Source organism: Heliangelus exortis, chromosome 2 (genome assembly GCF_036169615.1).
Source record: "Heliangelus exortis chromosome 2, bHelExo1.hap1, whole genome shotgun sequence".
Taxonomy (NCBI): Eukaryota; Metazoa; Chordata; class Aves; order Apodiformes; family Trochilidae; genus Heliangelus; species Heliangelus exortis.
Genome location: NC_092423.1, coordinates 45087272 through 45102000, shown reverse-complemented (window position 1 = coordinate 45102000; position 14729 = coordinate 45087272). Strand labels below are relative to the sequence as shown.

General features: G+C 44.5%; 1 protein-coding gene across 4 annotated transcripts in view; it reads right to left on the bottom strand.

The window, feature by feature from the left end:
- The window catches only part of ZDHHC3 (zinc finger DHHC-type palmitoyltransferase 3), a 33297-nt gene extending 20390 nt beyond the window's left edge, over positions 1–12907 (bottom strand). For 3 of the 4 annotated variants that reach the window (XM_071735868.1, XM_071735871.1, XM_071735872.1), the window contains exons 1-2: positions 12768–12907; positions 669–998 (exon numbers count right to left, since the gene is read on the bottom strand). In XM_071735868.1, coding sequence (XP_071591969.1) covers positions 669–974 — 306 coding nt within the window. In that variant the 5' untranslated portion in view covers positions 975–998; positions 12768–12907. Of the gene's footprint in view, positions 1–668; positions 999–11905; positions 12095–12767 lie in introns of all 4 variants that reach the window. The other variant, XM_071735869.1, reaches the window with a different exon arrangement.
- Positions 12908–14729: the final 1822 nt, after the last annotated feature.

Below are 14729 nucleotides of genomic sequence, written 5' to 3'. Positions count from 1 at the left end.
ATAAGCAAAACAAACCATCAGGTCACTCAGAATAAGCATCATGGTACTAAACTGTATCTTCTCACTAGCTAAAAGACAAGAAAGCTGCAGACTAGAGCTCTCATAAAGCAAACAAGGCTACAGAGACAAACAAGGGGGGGGGTGTCTTACATTTCTGACAATTTCTACCTGCCTAACAACTGTCAGCTTTTGGGGTGCTCACATAGTATTTATTTCAGCATAGCTCAATAAACTCAAGTAAATCCCTGGTATGTGAGACGGTAACATGGTTTTTCAAAACAACTCATGTTTTGCTCCACTGTGCTGAAGCAATTAACTTGCCAGGGCACACAACCAAAACCAGCTTTTCCAGCTTTCCTGTTTGTCAAGACACAACAAACCACAAACATAAGATGTACTATCAGGGAAAAACAGAGCCAAACACTCTCCTTCCCAGTGCAAAAAGAGAAGCTGCTCACACAATAGGAACCTAAAGCTGGGTACTTGACTTTACATCTGACTTGAGTGGGACGAGAAATTAGCATACATCAGCAGCCTCACTCAGCAGGCTGACACACACAAGTTATTTAAATCTGCCACTCACTCAGCAACCGAGTTACCCAACATCAAGCAGACAAGAAAAACACCGCCTGTTTCTTTCCGAGACATACAGAGAGATTTATACTTACTGGATCTGTCAGCATAGCACGAAAATGTGAAGCCAAAGCGAGGAAAGCCAAGGTGTTGAACAGTGTGCCATTGATGACACTATAAACATAATCTCTCGATGGAACTAGCATGACAAGAAGGACTACAAAGTCGGCATAGAACACCAGCATCCAGGTAACGACAGCACATGCAATACCACAGCCATCTCGAATAAACCACATTGTTCCCAGGGAAGGGCGGCTAGGAGGTGGAACACACTTTTCTGGCTGGAGGTATTCAGGTTTCCTTTCAATATCTCTGAAGCGGTGGACTGGAGTAAGCATCATAGGCTATTATGTCCATACTTGCATCTGAAAGAGAGTCAGAAAGAGCGTTCACTGCTTTGCAAGACTCAAAGAGGTCCACTCGCACGGCGGCGTGAAGATCGCGTGGGAAATTCCAAATTGCAGAAAGTGAGTTGAAAAAGCAAGAAGGATAAATAAATCAAAACACAAAATAATGGATATTGGCTTAAACTCTTGCGCTTATCAGAACACTTCTTACCCAGAAGACTCTCTAAGTGCTTTTAAGACTTGGTTAATTACACATTAAATCCAGTGGTGTGACACCCCCACCCTCCCAGATGAAAGACAACAGATGTTTTAATGAAGAGAACAGTGATCAGGTAGGTGCCAAAAGAAGCAGCCACAGCATGGACTGAAGCAAAAACTGGACTCCATCATATAGGAAAAAAAACCTGGTACAGCTGGCAAGGTTCCTTTTTGCTATATCAGAACTGGGGAGGGGTCTCTCCTACAGATACTGGTAAGCATAACAGGTAAAAGAGGTTTCTTTTCTCCTTGTCTGTAGACGTACAGTAAAACTGCAAAAACACATCACTGCAAAGTTACAGTGGCAGCAACTCTTGAAGCAGCAGGCAAAAATCTTTACAGGAATTTCCAGTATTGGAAGAGCATCTGGAGGATGCTCTTCCCAAACAACAGCTGCCTCCCACTCACCCCCTCCTTTGGTTTTCCATCCCTCTTAAGTCTTCTGCTTTGCTATCCTTCTTCCACCACCTTTCTTCCATCCACGGATAGCATTCATTTTACCTCCCCTTTAGCATTTCTAGCTAAGACCACTTTGCTGCAATAAGGGCGCTAATGTGACATCTTCTGCCACTGCCCTATCCTCCCTGCCTCTGCAGGCACTTTGTTCAGAGGGTTAAGGTCCATTTTGGAGCCATAAACTGTACTACTTCAGGTATGCATGACTCTTACTGTAGTGTCAACATAACTCCCACCAAATGTAGGCATTTGAGAAAACAAAAAAGGTGCTCATAAGACTCTGGCAGGAGATTAATCAACCCGCACTGTGAACATCCACCACTCAATGGCAGAACACACCTGGAATGCTGCACTTTGAAAGCAGCTATTTATACACCCAGCAACTTCTTCCAAAGTCACTTCTTGACAAAGTGTTTGCACAATACTCCAAATGCTCAAAACCACTACAATCTATAAATAAATAAAGACCCACCTTTTACAAAAATGGATGCAGTGATTTTGAACCAAGTAGTGACTTACATATACCTAAACAAACCATCTCAGCCTCCTCCTATTTGAAAAAGAAAAGAAAAAGAATAGAAAAGAAAAATAGAAAAGAAAAGAAAAGAATATAATGCATTTTTCCATTTTAATTGAGAGAGCATTCACCAACTTTCTGCCACAGAGGTTCACGCTGAAGCTGTTTCTGTGTTTAACTGTTGAAAAAGTGATACTGTTGCCTAGCCACAAGAAATATGTTTTCTAAAAAACATAATAGAGATGGTCACACAAGTATCTAGGACCTTAAACTTCTCTCAAAGATTTTAAGCTAAATTCTGCCACGCACAAGGGGAAAGCACAGTGGAGATGCTATTGCCCTTACCTATACAAGAAAGGAGATGGTAGCTTGCTTTCTAGTTGTTATTTCAAGAGGACCAATTCATAAGAGGACAATTAGTTCCTTAGAGCAAGCATAGAAGTGACTTTGTGGAATTTTACAATGGAATGTAAATGTGGAAATTTATTGGCTCTCTACAACTACCTGAAAGGAAGTTATAGAGAGGTGGGTGTTGGCCTCTTAAGTAAATAAGGATAGGACTAAAGGAAATGTCCCAAGCTTGTGCCAGGGGAGGTTTAGACTTGACATTAGGAAGAAAACCTTTACTGAAAGAGTAGTCAGGTGCTGGAGCAGGCTGCCCAGGGAGGTGGAAGAGTCACCATCCCTGGAGGTATTCCAAAACTGTGAAGAAGATGAGGCACTTCAGGACATGCTGGAGTGGGCATAGTGTTTTTTTCTAGGTTGACAGTTGGACTCGATGATCTTGAAGGACTTTTCCAAATGTGATGATTCTGTGGTGAGCTTGTGCATGTTAGTGTGAGTGACATGGAAAAGAGGAGACTGGAACTGCAATTGCCACAGTGACAGGCACAAGCCAGGAGAGCAAGGGAGCACACAGAAGAGGATGGACCAGACCATTCACACACACAACATTTGTTTTCTGACGTAACTGGTATAAATAAGATAGGAGAATTAGGTGCTTTCTAATATTTCTGCTTTTAGCATGTAGCATGCCACCAAGTGAGATAGTTAAAGATGCTTTATGAATCTGAAGAAAGTTGCGTGCATTTATGTTACAGAGTATCCGCCTTATAATTATATATACATCACACAGAACAGAAAAATCAATATAAAAATCAAGATAAAAATGTGCTTGTGCAGATCCTCCTTTACTTTGGTGAGAAAAACGCCAAAAACAAACTCAAAACCACCTCTCCTCCTCATTCACTAAATTCATACACCACACTGTAATTACTTTGTATTTTAACCGCACCTATAATTTAGCCTCATAACTCCCAATACTCAGTGAGACGAGCTATATAATTTTCAGAAACAGTGATTACCCCAACAATACAGTAGTCGAAGTTCAGATAAATCCATACCTACTAGTAAATACATACCTTTTCCACAGCTTTTCACAATTTCTTATGTATTCATACATTCATACAGACTTAACAAGTGTTTTAAAGACTAGATCCCTCCCTTCCTCCAAGGAAACAGGTTAACCTTCATAGCATTATTTAATTACCTTATTAAAATTGTTATGCTGGTTTGCCAGCTCAAAATAAAGCTGCCATAATTAAAAGACTCATGCCTAAACAATGCTTAGATGACAGTAACCTCATACTGGACTAAAAAATAGGAAAGAAAACGGTAATGTAGGTGTTCGTTTAAAAAAACAAACAAAAAAAAAAAACCCCAAGCAAAGAAACAAATGAAAAGCAAACGTCAAGAGCAGTAACAAAGTGTAATTTTGTCCTGAACACCACAGACTTTCAGGATCTTTTGCCTAAACTCTGAGCCTCCTCCCCCCATCCCCGAAGTTTTGTTTCCCAAAGCAGAGGAATGAAAAGGTCACAGGGAAAGCAAACTCCTCTAATAGAGGAATCAGTTTGACCTTTAAGGGTCACCTTAAGGTCAGTGTTAGTAGAGACTTACTGAAAGCTCGGCAAATACATAGCAATTATGAAACTGTGGGTCGGGTCCTGAACTTCAGCAGTCAAATAAAACCAAAATCACCTCTTCTGCAAATGCAGGAAGCAGTTTCACGCCAATGAAGAGCTGTACAGCTCTTTCTCAGACATATTACTGAGCTAAACTGGAGAGGAAAAAAGAAAGAAAGAAAAAAAAAAAAAGCTGTTGCATGGGAACTATTTAAGTAGAAACTGAAAGGAGCCTTGAGACACTTCAATCTGAAAGTCTGGGGCCTCATTTCTGCAATGCAGTAAAGAAGCAGCGTAGAGGACACAGCTCAGACTTCAATTCTGACTTCTGGCTGGAGTACAAGGTTGTTACCTAATGCACTTAATGCTTGCTTTAGAGGTATCATCAGGTGGAAAAAAGCCCAAACTAAACAAACAAAAAAAAAAAGCTGTACATAAACACCATTCACTATTTCAGAAATACATATGTGGTTTAGTGTATACTATCTTACCACACAAGCTACAGGAGCTTACAGACTCAGAGTTTCTAATACATGATGCAGTTAGTCAGGCTGTTGTTTGATTTTTTTTTTAATTCCTTGTCCTTACATACACAAACATCTGGTTTTGCTTATATTGTCCAACCTGGTATTTTCATATCAACGCTCTTAAAAAAAAAAACATAAAAATTTAGAGGAAAGGAAGGAGTAACTTGCCCTAACTGATCTGCTCTTGCATCATGCTGCACATGAACTTAATTTGTAACACACAGATGGAACATGTCAATCCCTCCTGCTCTGGAGCAAACAATAAGTAAACAATGAAAGCAAAGGGCTTAAGGACTTAATCATGGTATCAGGCTGCAAGTGAGACACAATGACAACACAAATATCAATTTAGCTTAAGAACATGTCAAATCAGAGGCCTTTTCCTCTTTTTTTATCTGGGAGTTATTTTGCATTACAGGAATAATTTTTTAAAAACCATGTAATATACACATTAGAAATGCAAATAAAACAAATTAAAATCCACTTCCTGCTACAATGAATACTTAAAATATGCTGTTGCATCCTGTACAAATTAAGTAACTGTCTTTTGTCCTGCTGTCAGCCATGTTAAAAATCTCTTTTTTAATGGCCTGTGACTGCTAAAGAATGTATCAAAAAATAACTAATGAATGATGTGGGCCTTCACCCAATATGTACCTGAAAGCCGTACCTGAAAGTTCTGATGTTATAAAACTTACACCAAGTTTAACTCCATCACCCATGTGATCCTCATGTCATTACTCATGCTAGTAAAGTCACAAACAAGGGTACAGTTTGCAAAACCACAGTATTACCATGTACATTGCAACCATTTCCTCTATTTCAAGTCCATTTACATTAAATATTTTGTCATACAAACCAGGTGAATTTCAAAGTTCTGACAATTATAGGAAAACAATTTGGGGAGTTGGGGGGAGGGGGGGAGAGGAAGGAAAATAAAGGGATCAGGGTGGACCATGTTCATTTTTTTAGGTTTTCAGTTTGGCTTTTTGTATACTTTGAAGAGATACTTCAGCACAGCTTTTAAAGCACAGACAGAAACACAGTTCATTGACAGTATTTAAGACCTGACAAACGACACTGAAGTTAACACTTTGTAGTCATCAAAATGAAGCAAACACACATTATCAGCTATGTTATATTCATGGCAACTAAACTAGGTGATCTAGATCCACAGGACAGGACGTCCCTTTAAATAAAACCAGCAAACCCCAAGCAGATAGATAGAAACAAGAGTTCACAGGAGCACATTTTAGAACTTATTTCATTTTCCTACACATAAAATGGCACAGATTAAAACACTGCATGTTTAATCTTCCTTTGAAACAGAAATTAAAGTGTGTTTTCTAACAGGATATTTACCTATGTTTCTCCTGCCACACTTTCATACAGACCAAATCTAACAACAAGCCTGTCAAAACTTGCCAAAGCAAGTTCTAGCAGGGACGATAAGGAAATATCAGTATCCATATATTTTTTCTTAGTGGCTTTTGCAAGCCCTGAAGAGCTTTATCTGATGAGCAAGAGTGGAACAAAACAGCCCAGCTATGCTGAGAATTTTTGGCAGCCTCCTGCAGATTCATCCAGATATCCATCAGCAGGGCAGCTTCCAGCCCCTGGCTTACAAAACCCTGGAGGGTCAGTGGGACATTTCTAACAGGTCTGCTGAGAAAGGCAGCTAAAAAAAGCAAGTCTATTAATAGCAGGCTTAAATTTGCTATAGAGAGCTGCACTTTCATTGGAATATGTGTGGAACACCTCAGATGGTAAAAACAAAACAAAACAAAAAAACCCAAACAACATAAAACCAATCCCAACCCAAAGCCCCAAGCACATCAGGAACTACCCCCTCTCAGGTTAAAATGGCAAAAGCAACAGAGAAGGATCAGGCACGGGGCTTAACGCTGCACTGATGGGACACCCGATGACTCTGATCAAAATGTCACAAGGCCAAGTCAGTACTGCTAGCCCTATTTTGGCCACCTCGGGAGCAGGGTAACAGGATCATGCCTACTGCAGGTAATTTTTCATTTTTCTCCTGGAAATTCCAGCCATACTAGGTGGTACAGTTTCAGTGCAAGTGCTACATTACCAGCTAATGCTTTTGCTTTCAGCAAGCAGCTCACAAAAATCTCAGATTCCCCAAAATCCTTTGGCTACTGAAGTCAGGCAATTTCAACAGCTTTGGTTTCCATACTGAAGAAAAATGGCATAAAGAAATCAGTATGTGATTGTGAATCACATTAAAACCATTAGAAATAATCTTTTAAAATTACAAAGCTGTGTTTTCTGAAGCTAAATGCATAGGCTTGGGTGACCTGCCTTGGAAATGGAGAAAGAGAATGCACAAAACCAAACACTAACCCAGTTATAATTTTTTTCTGTACGTGAAGGGAGTAAGCGGTTATATTAAATGTTGCGTTCTAGTCACAGTTTAGAAAACTGCTTACATCATTAACTATTTTGATGAATCATCAATTATTACTTTTTATTTTTAATTTATGATTTTGAGGAGGCCATGAATGAACAAGACCTTAGTAAAAATGTATCACACTACAATCATGTTTTTATTTTTACTAGAGGCATCTTATCAGCGGGGGGGATTTAATTGAAGTTGTGCATTTCTGAAGAATACACTGGAACAGGAGCAGAGGGAACTTCTTCCTTACGAGAGCATGGGGAGGTAGAAATTACCTCAAAGACATCTTGTCAGATACAGAAATTCCATCTTGAGGGCTGGACTGGGGCAGAGACCGCTGGGCTCAAAAGAGACATAGCCACACGAGACACAAACCCCTCAGTTCTTCTCATTTACAACACTGCAAACAAGAAACAACTTCAATATTGACAGCGGAATTCCACTAGAAGAACCGCAAGGAAATAAAGGCCACAATTTCCCTGTTAAAAATATTGTTTTCTCCTACGCTACTGTTTGTGGTACACAACCTCTTAGGACAGATGGTAACAGCTTCCTCGTTAATGCCTATATCATTTCTGTTTAACTAATGGATATGTATTGTATAAATAAATCATAATGCAATAAAGACTGACCCAGGAGTTTGTGTTATCTGGTAAGTGATTGCACTCCCACCTGCAAAGCCTATCAGCTGCAAGCCTGAGCAAAGGAGAGGAGACAAAGACACTGTTCCAGCTACAGAGACACTGAACCACTGGGGATGAGTGACAAAATTGGGGCAACGTCTAGGAGCAGGACACAAGTCACAAGGGCAACAGAGACTAAGGTCAGGATTGGGTTGATCACAAGGCTAGTGGCTGCAATAAGCTTTTGATCAAAAAGCCACAGACAGGGAAGGTGTTCCATAAAACCGTCATTCAGTATGAACCATTGCAAAATAACTTACGGTTATCAGAGCTGCAAGGGCAACTGAGACAGTCTGTCACTTCAGTCTTACAATTTCCTGATAAATACACACAAGCGACTTTACTCATGTAAAAAGAGACCCATTAATCCTCAATATATAAATACAAACCAGTTTTGTGGCATTGCCACTATCTGGAGTAAGCATCAGAAGGAAAGAGCAGTCTTGCAGAAGGGACTGCCCTGGGAAGCAGAGAACAACTGGGGGTGTAATGCTCTCCCACAGCATTGCACTTTCCTGAATAGACAGCCTTATGAGAAACAAAACAGGAGAAGCTGTCCAGGTCTCCTAGACATCTGTGCAATTTTGGTGCAAGACTCTGAATTTAAAGCAGCAAATTACTGGACTAAGGGAATTTAATTTCTCGTTTTGCCCTGTATCAACTTTTTTTTTTTTTTTTTTCAAAGGGAAAGACAAAAATTAAGGGGGAATGTTTGTCTATACAGCTGGTACTATTTTTATCATCTGTTTTTAAACTGCACTGCTTTCATGGCATAAGGCACATGTTTTCCAGAGAAGCAGTCGCAAGCTTTAGTGTTTTAATAACAGTAAGAGGCTGGCATCCTAGGCTAAAAAAGATATTCTGAATATTATCTTTCAAGGCAGAAAGGATACCATAACTATAGGATAGACATTTTCACTCAGGTGGTCTAACGTGGGATTTGACTCTCACCTGCTTCTACTACAGTCCTCCCTTCACATGCATGAACAAGTCACTCAGACTCTCTATTTTATTGCCTCACTTGTAGTCTGTACTTCTAAGGGGTAGGGAAGATACAGGTATGAAAGCTGTAAGGCATTATATTTTAAGCTTTACACCTAAGCAGGAATCTAAGCCAAATATATAATAACACGAGGCACAAATTAAAATAGCACATTTAGTGAAACAGGGTCCAAAAAAAAATTATCACCTTTACCCTGAAAAGGGTGGAAGTGAAAGTGATGCTTGTCAAGATCCACCTTGGTGAGGTTAACAAGTGATCCCTGTCTCCATAAAAAAATACAAATTCTGTACATAAACATTAATTTTGTTATCCTTCAAAATACTGAGAGCAGGAGACCAGGTTAACTGCAATACAGAGTATATTGCTTATCTGCTCTGTGATATACTGGACATCAGTGATTCAGGTAGTCACTGCAAAGAACAAAGGTGTATATCACATTCCTATCTCCCTTTATTGCCTGCTACAGCCCTCTGATCTCTGCAGATGTGGCAAGGTACTACTGCCCTCCCACCAGGCAGTGTTAAATGTTTCCTTGTCTTTCTGTTTGTTTTTAAATAGCGTAGTACTTTGCATTACCTCTATTCACCCTTACTGTTTGAACTTGAGCCCATTTGTTTCAATTTCTGCACACTGTACCAGGTTTAAGGTTGGTCACCCCTGTCAGTTCCGCGTTATTGCAAAACTTGCAGCAGAACTTAAAAAACAACACCCAGCTAACAGCAAAAGCATCAACAAGAGCCTTGCATTTCCTCCCATTCAACATTCCTCTCTTGTCCAAGGGTATTAACACTGAGTTTTCTGTGTCCTTGTTTTACTTAATATTACAGCTCCTGGAATGGCAATTCCCAACACTTTTCCAGATGAACCCTGCTGCCGTTGTCATCATTCTCATTTCCTTTCTTCACTACCCTATTCTCTGCTTTTGCTTTTCCCTCCCCCCCCCCCCCCAAATCTCCTTGCAGTCCTATTCTTCTCCCATGACAGCACCAGTTCTGTATGGTCACCTTGTAACCTGGTGCAGTGAAGAGATACGGGGCTATAAACCTAGATAAAACTCTCCAGTCTCCAGAAGCACTCCCAAGCACATCCTGGCCCACCCTGGGGCACACCCAGAAGCAGGAGAAAGGAGTTAATCTGCCAGCACTCCCGTGGAATAAGAGCCAGTATCTAGCTGCACCCTGCATCTCACTAGCTGGGAACTACTGCTGTAGGAGGAGGCCTCTGGCACCGGCAGCCTGCAAAGGCAAGCTGTCTTTCTCTTTTGGACTCCCTCTCGGAAGGACAATGTGTAAAGTGTTACTGGCAGGGTTGCTGCACTGCAGTTCCAGTCAAGTTGCAGGCTATTTTTTTCCCTTATTGTCTGCACAACACAGGAAATACACAGCTCTAATTAGGAAAGCTCTAACTTTTCATTTTCTCTAATGCTACCTGAAGTTTCAGGTTAGTTACATGCAGAGATCAAATCTGATGCTCAAGGTACCATCATTCACATCTCATTCGCTTCTACCAGCTAAGCACTGGGAAATAAAAACTGACAACAAGCTTTTCTGTCTTGTTGTATTTTACTTTACCTGCTGCTTTCTTTCAGGATGACAGAAAAACTGTATTCCAGAAGATTGCCCTAAGAAAAGGGTCATGTCTACACTGCAGAGGGATGACAGTAAACCATAAGCTCAGTCAATTAACATCTGCAGAGACTGGCTGAGCTACAGCCAAGGCCATTTTCAGACTGACACCAGTGTGGGTGCTCACTACCTATCCTGCAGTCTCTGCTACAGGAGGGATATCATGTTATAGATATGGGGAATGGCATTATGAGCAAGCTTCATGGCTGCACAAGCAAGTTTTCCTGAAATAATGCAACACACGGGTTTAAACTGCATTGACTGCAACACTGCTAGCTCCTGTTCTGTTTGAGATGCACAGCAACCCACCAACCAAGAAAAATAAATTCATATCAGATGTGAGAAAGAGATTCACCAAAGTTAACACTGCCCAGGCTACATGGATACTGTCAGTGGTTCCCCTTTGCTGACACAAAGAAACTACCCAGAAAAGACACATAACTAATCAGGCCCAGCAGATCAGCATCCGCTGAGGAATTAAACATTCATCTTCCTGCAACCTGCTCCCAAAAAGTTGTGTTAAATTACACTTTGACATTTTTGTCCACCACCAAACAAGCAATTTAAAACAAAAACCCAGACTTTGTCTGTAAGTACAGTACTTCAAATAAAAACTAAAAAGGAAGCAGAAATGTGCTACGTGTTGGAGAAAAAATATTCTAACTTCTAGGTAGACTTCACATTTGTCTTTTTAACCTATAACCACAGAGAGGTTCTGGTCATACCTTCTAAATCTCAGTGAACATTCAGTCAAACACAACTTACTACCACAAGCAGCTCCCATTGGTATGACAAATACTATTGTTGGTGAGACAGCACTGAAGAGCTACACTGACAGAAGTGTTTGAAGGACCGGATCTTTATTGCACATGGGCTGCATTTTCAAAGATGCATGAATTAGCATGTGGCTTCCCTTATAATGACTCTAATCACTGCAACGCTCCCTCATAATGACTGACTGATATAATGACAAAAGACTTACTCGTTGTTTTCACTAAGCAAAGAAAAACACATTACTCACTATATCCTTGCTAGCTGCACCACCAGGCACTGAAGGCAGTCACTCATTGCACCCCACCAACCCCCTCTCTGGGATCCCACAGTATCAGAACAACCATCCGAATTTGGGCTCCATTCCTTCAGATCTCTCTCTCACTCAAAAAAAAAAAAAAAAAAAAAAAAATCAGTTTCTCTCTTCAAATCAGGACCAAAGGAAAGAAATCTAACCCAGCTCTGGTGTTCACCTCGCATCCCTCACTGGTCACAGGCAGCAGGAGAGCACGTAAGAGACCAGACTGCTGCTGCCTCCTCCTCCTCCTCCCCCCTTGTGCCTGTTTTCTTGAAGACTGTTTCCTAACGAGCTATCACGAGTGCTTCTTCCTAAAAATCACTTTTCAGAAGTACTCCGGTTACACTTAGAAGCTGATGTTCAGAAACAGTCCAAGATTACCTCCTATCAAGATTGTAACTCACCGTCCATTTCAACTACACCCAGCACAGCGCCATGGTTTCAACACAGACTACTCCCGATGCTTAAGTCGCAACTGTTCTGCGGTCCCATGGGACAGCCGCAGTCACACGCCGGGTGACCACGGCAACCTCTGAAGCTCTAAGAGGGTCGGCTCCACCGTCCAGCCGCTCGCCGACGGGTGCGTTTCATCACTGAAACTCATTAAGAGATTACAGGACCTCGTTTCGTCACCGAAATTCATTAGGAGATTACAGGACCCCCTTTCTTCACTGCCACTCGGCAACAGACCACAGAGGACCCCGACGAAATTGCTGGAGGCGCCGAGTTCAAATTCCCTGCCGAGGGGACGTTCCGCTCTCTGAACGGCTCCCGGGGCAGACCTGAATCACGTATGTAGCCCGGTGTTAACATATTTAGCCGGGCAGTATTTAAAGCCTAGCGCTGGACGCCGGTGGTACCAGAAGGCGGCAAGGAGCCCCCCTCCCCTTTTCCCACCGCCGCCGACAGACCCAAAAGCCGCCGCTGCGGGACGCGACCCGCCGCCCCGCACGCCCAGACCCTGCCCGGGGCCCCGTCGGAGGGAAGCGGGGCATCGAGCGCTCCTCGGCCCGCCGCGCCGCCTCGCAGCCAAGGGGCTCCGCGATGAGCGGACACCGGGCGTAGGACCAGGACCGGGGGGCGCTCGGTGGGTCACACACGGCGCAGGCGGCGGGTGGGGGCCCCCGCCTCAGCCCTGGCGGCGGGATGGCCGCGCTACTCCCACCAGGCGGGCGCCAGCGGCCCGCTCCCGCCCCTCTCTCTCATCCAGCCCGCACCTGCCCGCCTCCTCCCACCTCCCCCTCCCACGCCGGTCACACCACCTACCCCACAGGCCGCCGCGGGTCCGGCGCGTACCCCGCCGCCCCCACGCCGCGCGCGCACGCCGCCACGCAGCGCCGCGCCCCATCCGCCCCGCCGCACCGGGGAGCCCGCGCCCGGCGGCGGCAGCGGAACCGCCCGCTCTCCTCCGTCCCTCCCTCCCTTCAACCCCCCCTTCAGCCCAGCCCAGCCCGCCCCTTCCTCCTTTCCTCCCTCCCTCTCCCGCCGCCCCTTACGCTGGCTCGGCGAGGAGGTGGGGCGGTCGCGGAGAGGAACTAGGAAGTGAGAGGCGGCGGGAGGCAATGCGAGGAGCTCTGCGCTTCCTGGCCCGGCCCGGCCCTTCCCTGCCCCGCTGGAAACCCGCTGGGGGATCCCCGACACCAGTGGCGAGCAGCGGGGCAGCCGCCGGGGTGCTGCAGGGCCCCGTGTGTGGCACGGCCGGGGCGCGGCAGTGCCTGGTGCGCATTGACGTCTCGGGCGTGCGGGGGCGGGAAATGCGCGTTTTGTGAGGGAAAACGAACTTGGTTTGGTTTTTTTGTTTTTTTCGCGGGGAACAGATGGGCTTCGCCGCGCACTTCGGAGCCCCAGAGGAGTTCGGGTGGGTTTTGGTTTGCAGGTATCCAAAATCCAACGGTGTCCAGGAGGATGGAGCCGATGGCTGCGGGTGCCATCACATCCCGGCACCTGCTCACAGCCGGGCAGGACCGCGATGAGGTGGGCTCTACGCTCATCAGGGCTGCGGTGAGGTGTCCCGTCCACCTTCACTGTTTGAATGCACTCGGAAGTGCTCTTCAGGCCGAGGGGATGCCTTCTGCTGTCCCTGAGGAAAAACTATCCCAACCTGGGCTTCTCCAGCCTTTGGGAAACTGCTGCCTGCACGTACACAAGCTTTGCTAGCTGAGCCTCTGGAGGCATCAAGAATTTGATGTACATGGGGTAAATTCCTGGCTGGGATGGCAGAGGGAGAAAAAAACGAGAAAACCCTCGCTCTAGTTGCAGTCGGAACTGTTGGCTGCTGTGAGGTGAACTGTGAGATGGGCAGGGAGCCAGAGCATCACCTTCCCCGTTCTCCCAGTGGGAACCACAGGGTGCAATAATGCTTTACTTCAGATCAGGAATTTCCCCTTTACGAGGGAGTTTCTAATGTCTTTTTAGTTTGGTTCACATTGTGGAACATAGGAACACAGGAACTGCACCATGGGTCAGACAAGAGTCTGCCTGTGCTGGACAGCAGCACTGGTAGATGCTGTTTAGGGAGAATGTACCATCCAGGCCCCATTCCAGCACAGGCATTGCCCTCACCTGGCACTCCTGGCCCAGGAAGGAGGCCTGGCTCTGCTCAACCCCTCAGGGTCACCCAAACCTCAGCTCTCAGCTCAGCCCAGCTCCACCACCGGCCCTTCCCCCTGAGATGCAGTAAGGAATTCTCACACAGCAATCCGGGCGTGCAAAAACATAATTCCTTTTGGATATGGGTAAGCCAGGGAATGCACCCCAGGAACACATCTACTCTGCTCCAACTGCTAAAGGATGTGGGGCCCACTCATGGGACCAGACTAGTGCCTGCCCAAAGTAAAACCTCCAGAAGGTTTGCTCCTGCTGCATGGTGCAGCATGAAATGGTCTGAATGTTTGGTGGAGCGAGGAGTCTTGGAGAGCAAGAAACACTTGCATGAAGCCTGGCAGCGTGCTGTGTAATCCTTGTGAGCCTTGTGTCATTCTCATCCAGCAGCCAGCAGTGTGAAGTCAGATAGCAACTTTAAAAATAATTTGGAAATTGTACACTAGAGCTACCCAAAGAAAGGTGAAACTTGCAACATTAACCACTGATTGTTAGGAGACTTTCAATGAAGGAAAAAAAAACCCACCACCAGCCCTTAATTACTGTTTTAATGCATAGTCTCGAGTTTTGAATTACATTTCCCATGCTGCTTTCTCAGGGATGTCTGGCACAGCACCAACAGCACTC